The 13,570-nt window shown below is 30.6% G+C and overlaps 1 protein-coding gene across 1 annotated transcript; it reads left to right on the top strand.

Moving 5' to 3' along the window:
* Nucleotides 1–4,125: 4,125 nt before the first annotated feature.
* On the top strand, nt 4,126–12,148 carry LOC131850432 (aldehyde dehydrogenase 1A1-like). Its single transcript, XM_059200646.1, has 11 exons — nt 4,126–4,183; nt 4,284–4,388; nt 5,142–5,409; nt 5,817–5,933; nt 6,922–7,109; nt 7,782–7,884; nt 8,923–9,107; nt 9,901–10,065; nt 11,333–11,490; nt 11,600–11,674; nt 11,998–12,148. The coding sequence occupies exons 1-11, from the start codon at nt 4,157–4,159 to the stop codon at nt 12,065–12,067; spliced, it is 1,461 nt and encodes a 486-aa protein (XP_059056629.1). The 5' UTR covers nt 4,126–4,156; the 3' UTR covers nt 12,068–12,148.
* The last annotated feature ends 1,422 nt before the right edge of the window (nt 12,149–13,570 follow it).

The following is a 13,570-nucleotide window of genomic DNA, read 5'->3' as shown; positions in this document are numbered from 1 at the left end:
GTTTATTGCCCTGGAATATTATGTTCTATTTACTGCATAATACTAATTAATTCGAAAGTGCTGCTAATTCGAATTGTATCTCAAATATAACATTGTAACTTTTAATAACGCCTAATCGGATAAGTTATGTAGGTAAGACTTGCGTTATGTAAGCGTTGTGTACGATAACAAAATTTGTGCCATTTTAATTTCGTTGCACATTTGTATATTGACATCAGATTGTACTATAAGTAAATATGAATGAATGAATATAATGTCTAAATTAGATTACAATATAGTATTGTGATTAATACATTCCATATACATAAAATTTTAACAATGTAATCCAATATTTATATTACATATATAATTATTTATTGGAAGGGAATATTTAACCAAAGCTTCATTTAGTGGGGTATGTGGTGATTACAGTACCTCCTTTGTATATTTATTGAGCAGAAGCCATATTTTAACTACAATTAATATATTTTTATATTTGTACAGACATTATTCAAATTGTTATTTAGATGACGCTGTACCTTTTTAAATACATATCTCTTGTATTTGTTTTTATTGTACCACCTTTGTAATATAAGAATGTTTCCGAAATATAATCGATGTATGAATTAATAAAATATTTTGTAACCAGAAATCCGGTTGTGTTTTGCCATCCAATGTGTTTTACAGTCAAGTATTATTGCTTTATGGGTGAACTGATTAATGTAATTAGTGGTGATATAAAAATAATAATTTTATGTTTCATGTTTTGTAGATTTAGGTTACGATGTGATAGACGTTGCCTAACTTATATATTTTGAATTTTATTCGTCAATAATTTGTATGGCTTTAATATGCACAAATAAGGTCACACAATGTTATTATAACATGCCACCTGTATATGTAGGTTAAAATATAATCGGTTTTATAATGTATAAAATTGGCACTAAATTAGATGTATGTAATTGTCTGACATTCAAATTTATAATATGAATTGTATCACGAGTGTTTTCATATATCAAACTTTGTTATAGATTTAGTAATTTACAATGTAATTTTTGTTGCAATAAAGCATAATAATTTAATTTTTTACATAATAATTATGGTATAAATGTTATTTGATCTATTTATTTCATATTTGTAGTAACCAAGCTTAAGAAAACAAACTTTTTGTCTGTGTATATGTGGGGTCATAGGAGTTGGCCGCATTTTCATGCTAACATTGGCTGATCATGTTTGGTTGTTTTATTACGCCACATGGACTAAGGCTCTAGAGATTCTTAAATTATACTCAATATTGTCTATTATACTGATATTAGATAGGTACAAAGCGTACAAAGATATAGAAAGTTATATGGATGTTTTCTTAGGCGTATTGTTTCGTGCTCTTTACAAACGGAAAGACTGAATGTCTGGTTGCATAACATATACATAAAGGTTATTGATATTTATATGCATAATTTCTCATTCATCAATCTTTGTATAATTATCTATTTACAGTGACTGTAACTTTACTATTAGGAAGTGGGCTCACGTTATCTAATTTTGACCAAACGGCCTATGTAGACAACGTCTTTCGATTGACGCCCTAAAAGGACGAACGACGGCCCTAAAGGGCGAATTGTCGGGCTAAATTGATAATATAAGCCCGCTCTAACACACCTCATGTAGTATGTTTTGAGAAGAGCTAAATTTAAATACATTTCTCTTCACGAAACAATTAACAACGATATTAGCTTACTTTAACTTATTGTCGTAAATATATAAAAGTTTTCGACTTGACTTTTTTCCGTTTATCGATAATTGCTGTTTTGTTCTTTTTTTAATGTGAAGAATTATGTTTAAAAAAAGAGACGAAATAATACGCCAAAAACTATTGTTGGCCTACTGACTGACCATATGAAAATGAACTACTGTAATTTCACCCTTTTAGATCACAATTAAGTCAGTAATAATATTAATTTGTGTAATTTGTAATACCTTTTTTTAATTATTATTGAGCAAAACAGGACAGGTGCAATTGCTATACCAATATTTTTATTACTATAAAATTCTTTAATATATGAATTTCATGTACCTATGCTTTTTGTCTGATTTACATTTAATTTATTAATCTTTGTTTAATGGTTTCATTAAGACACACGCCTAGTTTGAATGAATAATAATAATAATACTTGTATGTCTCATAATATAATATATTAACAGTTGTTGAAATAAACTCAGTATTTTAATATAAAAAACATGACATTACCGACTACAATTTATTTATTTATTACTAGTTGTACCCGCGACTTTGTTCGCGTGGCATTTAACAAAAAAGTAAGTTTTTTTTAAAATGAAAGTAGCCTAAGTTACTCCTTAGTACATCAGCTACCTGCCAAAAAATATGCCGTCAAAATAGGTCCTGCCATGTCAGAGATTAGCCGGAACAAACAGACAGACAAAAATTATAAAAAATGTTATTTCGGTGTGTTTCGGTGAACCGTATTTATATTCATATGCATGTGGTAAAAAACGGTTATTTTAATATTACAAATAGGCATTCCAATTTTATTTATATGTATAGATTTATATCGCGTTAGGGGGCTCCATTGACAGAACTTTAAGAATGAATCCCTAAAATTGCTTTACCTTTCGTTCTGGTTCTACATAAAAAATACATTAGAGCCGTATTCCTCAAATATTATCCAAATCAGTAGTCACTTCATGAATTTTCTACCGACTTTAAAAAGGACGTAGATTTCGGTTTTATGTGTTATTGCACTTGTTATTCGTTATCAACATGCATTCTGAACCGTTTTTAATGAGTCTCTTTTAATGCTTTTTAGTCACAAACTAATGTTATTAAAATTAAAGTTTTTTTTTGTCTAAGAAAATAACTTATAGTATCCAATAATGTGTTTTTCATTTTGGTCCGATATTAAGTTTGACCTTTACTGTGTGCGTGTGTGTGTGTATGAATTTATCATAACAACATTGCTTAAACGGTGGACTTTACTGCTGCTATCACGTTTCTATAAAAATATAGATTCATGCTAAGTATTGCCACGAATTCAAAAACTCGTATGTGAAAATGTCATAATACATATTTCTACTAAACTAACATACGGCAAAACGAATTGTTGCGAATTTGCAATCATTATTTGTTCTAAAGTTTGTTTTTTTTTCCTATTATAATCATCGTGTCTAATATCCTATAGCAGATCTTTCCCCACAAGTAGACACTTTTCTACACTACCATGCTGGCCGACTTGGTAGTTTTTTATTTCTTAAATCTAATTGGTTATTTTTCGTCAAACTCTAGTATTTTGGGCCTATGTAGCTAGAACAAAAAGTGATGATATTATATTGTATTCGTCAGTTTACAATTTTTTTATATATTATCATCATTACCAAATCTAATTATGTATTTATCTAGAAAAAATATTAACTGTAAAACCACAAAAATTATCAAGAAATAGAGACATTACGATTCGCAAGATCGACCTTAAACTTCATGAAGCCAATTTTGCTTTTATTGTTAGTTAGCAACATACTATAAAATAATGTACATACAAAACTTGTTTCAAAGTACATAGTAATGAAATAAAAGGTTTATGTGATAAACCATAGAGAAAAGTGTATGATATAGAATAATTATTCGATATTTGTTTTTAATAGTACTTAAATTATTTTATATGTGCTGTAATGTACCTTCCCATTTCATGCATTCCTAAGGTTTCATGGTTTAGATTAATCAACATATAGAATAATAAATTAAAATTATTATATACCAGCTTTGTTTTATTACTTACCATCCAAAATTAGGTTATTATTTTATAGGTATTCATTCAGAGTAAATATTGAATTTACCTCAATATTTTTGTGGTAACTTAGGTACTTATATAAACAATGAATTCTGCTTAAAAGAACCTATAGAAGACTTACGAAATTTTGAAATGTTTCACATGTGTATGTATGTATATGATATTTTGTGAATAATACAATGTAATTTACAGTAGGTCCTAATATGAAAAAAGCATTTGTTTTTTTTTTAATTTCTTCACAATTACAGCATGTTGGTATGAAAATATATAAGCCGGTTAATATGTTAATTGCAGTGATTAGACAGTTATGCATAGTCGAATCATTACCACATCAGTTGTGTAAGTGCAGTTGACTAGACGTACTTGATCTATAAATGGCTCCTCAAATTAAATATACAAAAGTATGTATTATTAATTGTAATATTTTATATTTGTTATTATGTATTAACTAAACTTCTTAGTATTTTTTTTTATTGAGTTAATTTCGTGAATTTTTGCAAGATTTTTGTAGACAACGAATGGGTGGATTCCAAAAGTGGGAAGACATTCGAGACTTATAATCCTCATGATGGATCTGTGATTGCAAAAGTAGCAGAAGGAGATAAGGTAATAAAAAAAAAGATTAAAGAAATTGTTGTTTAAAATGCATATACTTTCTTTAAAGTTGTTTAAAACTTTCAATACGAGTAAAATAACCATAGTTATATTCCTAACGATGGCAACGAAATATTATTTATAGTCATTTTATATTACATGTATATGGTTTAATGCCTTGATTGAAGCCAAAAAGATTAAATTTGGTCGATTGCAAAGAAACTGTCAGTTTACATTTGTGATTAATTTTCTGGTGATGGAAGAACCGGCAATAAACCAATTTATAACGTGAATAGGCGGTAAACTCGTCTTTTGCTATGTATTATTCAAATATGCGCAAAAAAAATGTTTATCAAGATATATCATACACTTCTGGTGTTTCAGACGTCCATAGGCTGACGGTACCTAATCGTTTCTCATGAAATGGGCCGTATACTTGTTTGCCGATATATTATATAAAAAAAAACTTACCATACTATCAGATAAGTCAACATTGGGCTATCAAAATGATATATTTGTATATTATAATATATTGCTAGAATATACTTCATTGCTAGAAGTCCAGCATTTAGTATTTGCAACCGGGATACATAAAACGATGAGATAATATATAAAAGAGGTAAGAATAAAGATTGGTACTCTGTTTTCTCTGTCAACCGTACGTAAAAGTCCTGGCGAGAGGACAGAAAGATTAGTTATGTACAGCTACATAAATAAGATTGTACTGTATAATATATAATTAATAATAAAGGTCAATTTGGGTAGGTTGATATAGATGTGGCGGTGAGGGCCGCACATCGAGCGTTTCATCGCAATTCGGAATGGCGCCTGATGGATGCATCGGAACGTGGTCGGATTCTTCAGAAGTTTGCGGATCTGGTAGAGCGAGATGCTAAATATCTTGCAGAACTCGAAAGTTTTAACAATGGGACGGTGCTAAGTTTCTCTCATAGTATGATAGCAATGGTTTTACCAGTCATTCGATACATCGGAAGTTTAAGTGATAAAATTCAGGGAGACACCGTGCCAGCAGGTATAGATTTTATAGTGTTTTTTGGCATGTAGCTACTAGTGGGCGTGCTTTGTCATACGAAGTGATTAAAAATATAACCGTTATTAAATTGACGACTTGATGATTACATTTATTTTTTTAAATAGATATATAGATACTTACCTAGACTCTCCATCTATTGTAGTAAAAAAATAAATATTATTATACAATACAATGCCAGAAATATTAATTATTAGGTACGCTGTTACATGATCGTGACTTTAATATGTGATAATAACATTAATGGTTAGTTCATTGTTGTCAATTTAATGTCTTAATTTAAAAATGATTTAATTTATCAAAATCTGTATTTTACCTGCGTATTTGTTAAAGGTCAATCATCAATAAGATATCTGACAGTTATTAAAAATAAGTTTATAAATGTATAGATGGCGAAGTCTTCAGCTACACTTTGAAGCAACCCGTCGGAGTTTGTGGACTAATTTTGCCATGGAATGCTCCAATTGCTATGTTCATTAATAAAGTCACTTCAGCCCTTGCCGCTGGTAATACCTAATTAATTTTCTAATTTCCTACCCATATTTTACACAACATACCATGGTACCGTGATATTAATATACTGTCCACAGTGGCTCATATTGGCAATTTTACCTCTGAAAGGACCAGAAAACTATAGATTTAGTGAGATTTTATTAGATTAGAGTCAGAACCTAGAACTAATCACACTTGATATTTTTAGGACACAGAGAACGGTTGTAAATTACATTTTAGTAACTTTTTTGCCCGATATCTGACTAATCAAAATTAACAAATTTCACTGACTTATCTAGAAAACGTTACAAGTGTAATGTAAGTATTAAGTGTCTGTAATACATCAATTTCACTTGATGTTGTAGACCTAATTAATAGATATTTATTATTTTGATAATGTAATAAGCGCTAGATTTCTTCATTAAGGGATACCTATATGCTCTAAGATATGTACAATTATAAGATTTATTGTTTTGCTCTAGATTGGTACTTACATGAACTATCTAATAAGATATGATTATGTTTTATGTAAGTAGGTACTACCACAGATAAGATAATATTACATAGTACTATTAATAAAGTAGTCAACATCTCTTTAGTTTGTAAGAGAAACACAGAAACTGACCTAGTCATTGCAATGCATTATGACTATCTATCAGATAAGTATTCAGCAGCTCAGATTATATGTAGGCAATAGTATTATATATCTATACTTTTTATTAAACTTGTTATTGTTATATGAAAATGTTTTTGTTATATACATTATTGGGGGCGGTCTTATATCGGAAAGAAATCTCTTTCAACCACTTAACTATGTGACAGTGATGCTAATTATCGGGCAATCGTAATGCAAAAAACGAGTATTCTAAAGACATAAAAAGATTCAATTATATATCTATTAAAAACATAACAACAGATATACCTATACATCGTACAAATAATATATCTAACTTATATTTACTACTGTAATTCTATTCAATTAAATATAAGATTATTTGTAAGGTTGCACAGTGGTCGTGAAACCAGCAGAACAGACACCGCTGACGGCTTTAGCTTTGGCAGCACTGCTTGCGGAAGCTGGCGTTCCCAAGGGCGTCGTCAACGTGGTGCCCGGTTTTGGAAAAACGGCCGGTGCTGCTCTCACACACCATCCGGATGTTGCTAAAATTTCATTCACAGGCTCTGTTGTGGTACGGACTACTGTTTGTTAATGACTTTAGTTTGCTAGTTTCCATCCGTGAATTTGTGCACGTTTGTTTACTTGGGATGTATTTATGGAACTGAAAAAAAAATAGCACGTGTTCTTATTCATTCCATATAAAATATAAATGATAAATTTCGTCATGATAGAGAGACAGATAATAGACCTTTTTAAGTGCTACTGGAAAGTCAAAAGCGCCTCATGGTTAGGTGGTAATCGTCGTCTATATACATGAATAGTATTACAGACATTACTATATCATGCGACGTTCGTGGTACCATTAATGCGTTGTCATGCTGTCCACTCCCGAGGACTAAGATATCCCTTAAATTCACTGCTTTATCTAAGCCGAACACAGTTTACTAAACAAACTGACTGGCAGCTGCAATAGGTAAGACAATTAGTTACCCACGCATACGATTTTTTGCTAAGCCTCGATAAAACTTACTTCCTAATCAGATGTTTTGAGCTATCAATGACTCATTACTTGAACTAGAATATAAATGTAGAACAGATTTACTTATAAAACTTAGGCAACAGCGTCGTGATCAGATTTAAGAATGTAATACGGTCTTAAAGTTAGCCAGTCAATAGGTGCTATGACTTAATTTATGTGAGTACGTGTTTGGATTACTTTTATTGTGTTTTCTGTTGTTGTTAGGTTGGCAAGGAAATACAACAAGCTGCAGGAGTCAACAATCTTAAAAGGATCACTTTGGAGCTGGGTGGCAAAAGCCCACTTATTATAATGAACGATGCCGATTGTAAGTTTCGTCTCTAGCATCTCTATCTCCTAATTATTTACTAGATGGTTTGCTGTACTATTTATTCTTATATAAAAATTCTATTTTGCAAGAAAAATTATTGTTGAGATTGTGGACAATGAAGGACACCAGCAGGGAATTGTCGTAATATGTATAATATATTATTATACAAAGAACTACTAACTAGGGTTAGAAAGGGAAACCGAAAGCAACAATAGGAAGAAGTGACAATTGAAAAAAGAATATGGTATTTGAAATATAAAGCTTATAACATAGAACTATGCATCTATATATATAAATAAAATTGGAGTGTCTGTTTGAAATATTGAAATGACTGTTTTTTACTACATGCATGTTAATATAAATACGATACATACACCAAAAAACATTTTTTTAAATTTTTGTTTGTCTGTCTGTTTGCTCCGGCTAATCTCTGAAATGGCTGCGATTTTGACGCGACTTCTATTGGCTGGGTAGCTGATGTAATAAGAAGTAACTTAGGCTACTTTTATTTTAGAAAAATAAAGTTAAATTCCACGCGGACGCAGTCGCAGGTACAGCTAGTATTAAATAAGTGGTCTGTATTCCGCAGAGATACTACTAATACCTATACAAAAATCTGTTTTCTTTAAATGATCTGTATTTTTTAAATGATAATTTTTTTATAGATCTTTGCCATTGAAGAAGTGTATCCATTTTCCGATAATATTATGACGAAAATAATGTTTAATACAAATATTCACTGTCTGTTATTTTTGTTTGCCTGTTATCCTGGTTGGGACGCACATTGTGAACGCTAAATTTGGCATACTTATTTTGAATCCAACGCGGCACTGTAGTGCCTATCGATAACATTCAGAATAGTTGGTTTGTTTTTTTATTAGGTACCTACTGGAGAGTTAGTAAGAAATATGCGACTATATCAAACATTGTCAATTTTATCTTTTTGATCATTTATTGAAAGACTATTTGGTATCTATACCTATTATTTGGCTATTGGTAAATGCCTCGGTATAATAAATATATTTTAATTATCAGTAACAGTGGCTGTACCGTATGCTGCTTTGGGTGTATTTACAATGCAAGGACAAGTTTGTATCGCCGCGTCGCGGTTGTACGTCCAATCAGATATTTATGACAAGTTTGTGGAGGCAGCAGTCAAACACGCCAGATCAATTAAAATTGGAAATCCAGCCGATCCCACTACGCAACACGGGCCACAGGTATTTTCATCCCTATTTCAAATACCTCATGGAGGTAATAATTGATTTGATTCATTCTTTCATTCACGTATGATCACACACTAACAAAGATAATTATTTGCACACCATTTATACAGAATATCTTTGTTTACTGTACTGAAAAAAATATGGAGTACCTAATAGGTATTTATCTGAAAGCATTTCAATTGAACGTTCGTGAACGTGAAGGGTGATACATTCTACTTCATTTTCAGAGAAAATTCAAATCGCTTTTTACAATTTATTGTGTCCATTGTTATTGTTGTCTACGTATGATACTTTTACTACATAAAATGTACACTACATGTAATGCCTTCAGTTTCACGTGCTGTGGGGTTTTTACAGTGTAGGAGTCTCACAGTACCCATTCTTTCAACCACTTCCCTTGTGGGAAGAGGAATTTAATAACCCCATTGCTGGCAATGTATCATATCAGGTTGACCTCCACACCTTCAAACCTTCTTCGTAAATTGCCATTTGCATGAAGTCAGATGGGCTGACTGACTTCATGCTCATTTTATTAGCCTACGCTGGTGCCCCGCCAGTGTAAACACTTTGTGTAGGCAGGTGCATTATGCCATTATTATCTCTAAAAAAAACCACTGAGACGGTCTGGCCTCTATTAAGTATTTTCCCTAGGTAAAAAAGTTATAATAATATACCTAGGCGTGATGCAAGTAATAATAAACTTCTATAATTTGATACAAAAGATGGTTTTCTAATTTAACTCTATAAAATGATAGTATATCGTTATGAACTACAAATTTCATTACAGGTGGACGAGACTATGATGAAAAAAGTTTTAGGATATATTGAAAAAGGCAAACTAGAAGGTGCTAAATTAATGACCGGGGGCAAGCGTGTCGGACACGAGGGTTACTATATCGAACCTACAGTATTTGCTGATGTGAAGGACGACATGACCATAGCCAAGGAAGAGGTAAGTTAACAGTTAGATACACTCATACAACTTATTTAATGAATTTTAAAATCAAAGTTTCTATTATTATTCTTTGTTTAGTATGGTTTTTCCCACTCGTTTATGCCAGTGTATGACCGATCTATTGGTAAAAATTCTAGTCGAATTCTGTATTACATATTCTGTTATTAGTAAGTGGTAACCGTCGCCGATATAGGTACATATGTATATATATATATATATATATATATATATATATATATATATATATATATATATATATATATATATATATATATATATATAATACAATTGCCCTTTCAGAGAATTACGATAGTTACCATGATTCGGCCTTTAAGTAATACACGCATTCCAGTGTATTACGATGTCATCCCTTCGTACATTGTAATTTCACTACCTTATCTCATCCTTCAACTCAAATTTATGTTGTAAAAAGCAAGCTTCTGCAATGCTACAGCTGAAATAGTCAAGACCTAAGCGAGCAGATCACTTTGTACAAAATTTACCTCGGTAAAATATTAGGGCAACTGTACTGATCTCTAGTTATCTCAATCGGTACTCATACACATTTGTCCAAGATTAATTATGGCATAATATATCAGAATTAGCGCAGACCTGTAGGTCTTGGATAAAGCTATATTGCTAATATTTAGGAATTAATCAAAATTAATAAAAAAATATGAAGTAGGTAGGTAATAAACTTGCTTTCAATCAAACACTCGTAAGTTTGTTTTATACAGAAACATTAGGTAGGTACATTAGCCTTAGTATATAAGTTCAAATATCAAAAGTTATCATATCAAAAGTTCTGGTGTTTAAACGCATATTAATAAATTGTTAAATTAATTTGAATTTGGTCTAAATATTCGTCATTATAAAACTAGTTGTTATATTAAAAAAAATTGCAGTGATTAAATCTAGCTCTACGTTGGTAAAATGATCTCTACCAATAACCTTTATTTTTGTTATGCGTGGAATTTTATTTTATTTTTCTAAAATAAAAGTAGCCTAAGTTACTCCTTATTACATCAGCTACCGTCAAAATCGGTCCAGCCATTTCAGATATTAGCCGGAACAAACAGACAGACAGACAGAAATTGTAAAAAATGTAATTTCGGTATATGTACGGTACATATATAAAATCTAGATTCATATGCATGTCGTAAAAAACGGAGTGTCTGTTTGTTAATTTCAATATTACAAACAGACACTCAAATTTTATTTATATGCGACTAGAGTTATGGTAACGATATATTATTTGCAATAGATTTTTGGACCAGTTCAGAGTATTCTAAAATTCGATACTCTAGAGGAGGTATTGGAGCGAGCTAACAGCACCAGCTATGGTCTTTCTGCTGGTATTTTCACCACGAACCTCAACACGGCTTTACAGTTCACTAAACACGTTGAGGCTGGCACAGTTTGGTAAGACTTGCTCATGTATTTTCGTCATTTCCTTATAATTGAGTAAATAGGAAACTTAAATATTTGTGTAATATCGTTTACTTATGAATAATTTATATATTTTGAACAGGGTGAACAATTATTTAAAAATAGATCCACATGTTCCATTTGGTGGTTTTAAGGACTCTGGACTTGGCCGAGAATAGTGAGTGTTTTATATTTTTCCTTTCATATTAGAATCATTCATGATATACGAATGTACTTAATATTTTTTCCAAAATAAGCTGCAAAGTTTGATCAACTTCGTTCATCAGAGTGAACTGAGTCTGAGACTTGTCTAAATAATAAAAATATTTTACATATCTTATGTGATTCGAAATAAAACTATATATTTTTCTAATTGATTGTCATTATAGATATATTTATTTAGTTCTCATTTAAAGTCTAGAATGTAATTGCACTCTATTAATTTTTTGATGTTCATTTTCTTTATTCTGACCTATTTATAATTTTACTTCTTATTTGCAGTGGCCTTTATTGTTTGGATCCGTATTTAGAAGTGAAGACTGTGATTGTAGCGCTGTCCAAGAAACTTTAAAATTAACTAAAACATCATTTAATTACACACACACACACACATGCACAGATATCTATTGCCTCCAGTATCGTAAAGTGGAAGGGTCTGACAATTCCATTTATTAAACTATCAAAATAAGAATGTCTTTTTATTAAATAGTATACTACTAAAAGAATATCCTTGACCGACGATTCCTTGGCGATTTCATTTATGACATTATGAGTCGGTTCACATAAGATCGGATCAACTGATCCATCGGGACGATAAATGTGTTTTATATGTATTGATGTTATAGCACTATCCACATTACTGGGATCCAATTCGATAAAACTGTAGACGATATAATTTATCGAATATTGTGCCACGATTTGTTGTAGTTGTTTTGAGTAGATAGCCAGTTGTAGTCGTCTAGCGGAAAATGAATGTTTTAAGTGAAGACCGGCTCCAATTTCATCTACGTTCAACAATATTACATTATAGCTTATATCTATTTGGGTTAATATATATTTCAAATAGAATAAGAATTTTTCAAGTAAGTGCAGAAGTTTCGTGGATTTATCTTTAATATTGCAAGTAAAAAATTACTTTTTTATTGTAGCTAGTAAGTACAATACGTGTACCCATTTTGGACACATACACATAGGTACACTTATTATAAATACCGAGCTTAACTATTAATAGGTAATCTTGTTGTAGGTATTTATAATAAGTGTATCTATGTGTATGTGTCCAAAATGGGTACACGTATTGTATTTATAAGAATTATACCTATAATATAATTTTATTAAATGTGATTATAAATGAATTTTTGTTAATACTAACAAAAAATTATGAAAATATTTTGTTAATACTATTTCAATTAGTTGCAGCTAATTGAAATAGTATTAACAAAAACCATGAAAATTGCGAATAAAAAAGATATCGAGAATGGTAAAAAGTAGTCTTTGTTTATTGTTGCTTTAATAAAAAGTAGACAGATCATACTATTGTATAATTGTCGTATAAGTACGTAATATACAGATTCATTATCAGGCTATTCGGGCCTAATAAGTATAAAAGCAAGATATTATTGACAGTTTCAATTTACTGTTTATCTTTTTTTCATAGATCTCTCGACTAAAAATTACAACAATATTCGATCTCATCATTTGCATTGCTACAGTATTATTAGCTCATCATCTGAGTAATTAATAAAATATTTAACACTCGCTTCAAAATATTACAGACGAATTTTATTGTACATTTAAAATTACCTATTTCCACTTTAGGAATTTAATGAAGATTTTAGGTAAATTATAAAAGCTAAGTATACAAATTGGATTATTTGAACTAAGTCTCTGTAATAAATTCCAATTTCTGAGGAGAATTTTTCGTAATAATTTATAATAGGTATAATAGGCAGGTAATTAAGACTTTTTAGGAGTCGTGGGCTTATTTCGTGACTGTAAAAAAACAATTGTTCATAACTTTATTTAGGTTTAAATATAAAGAAATAACAATCACTATGTAACAATAAATATATTT

This window comes from Achroia grisella, unplaced genomic scaffold (assembly GCF_030625045.1).
Source record: "Achroia grisella isolate CSIRO2021 unplaced genomic scaffold, CSIRO_AGI_Agris_v1 utg770, whole genome shotgun sequence".
NCBI lineage: Eukaryota > Metazoa > Arthropoda > Insecta > Lepidoptera > Pyralidae > Achroia > Achroia grisella.
Note: the sequence above shows the minus strand (reverse complement) of the source record. Positions and strands in the feature narration are given on the sequence as shown.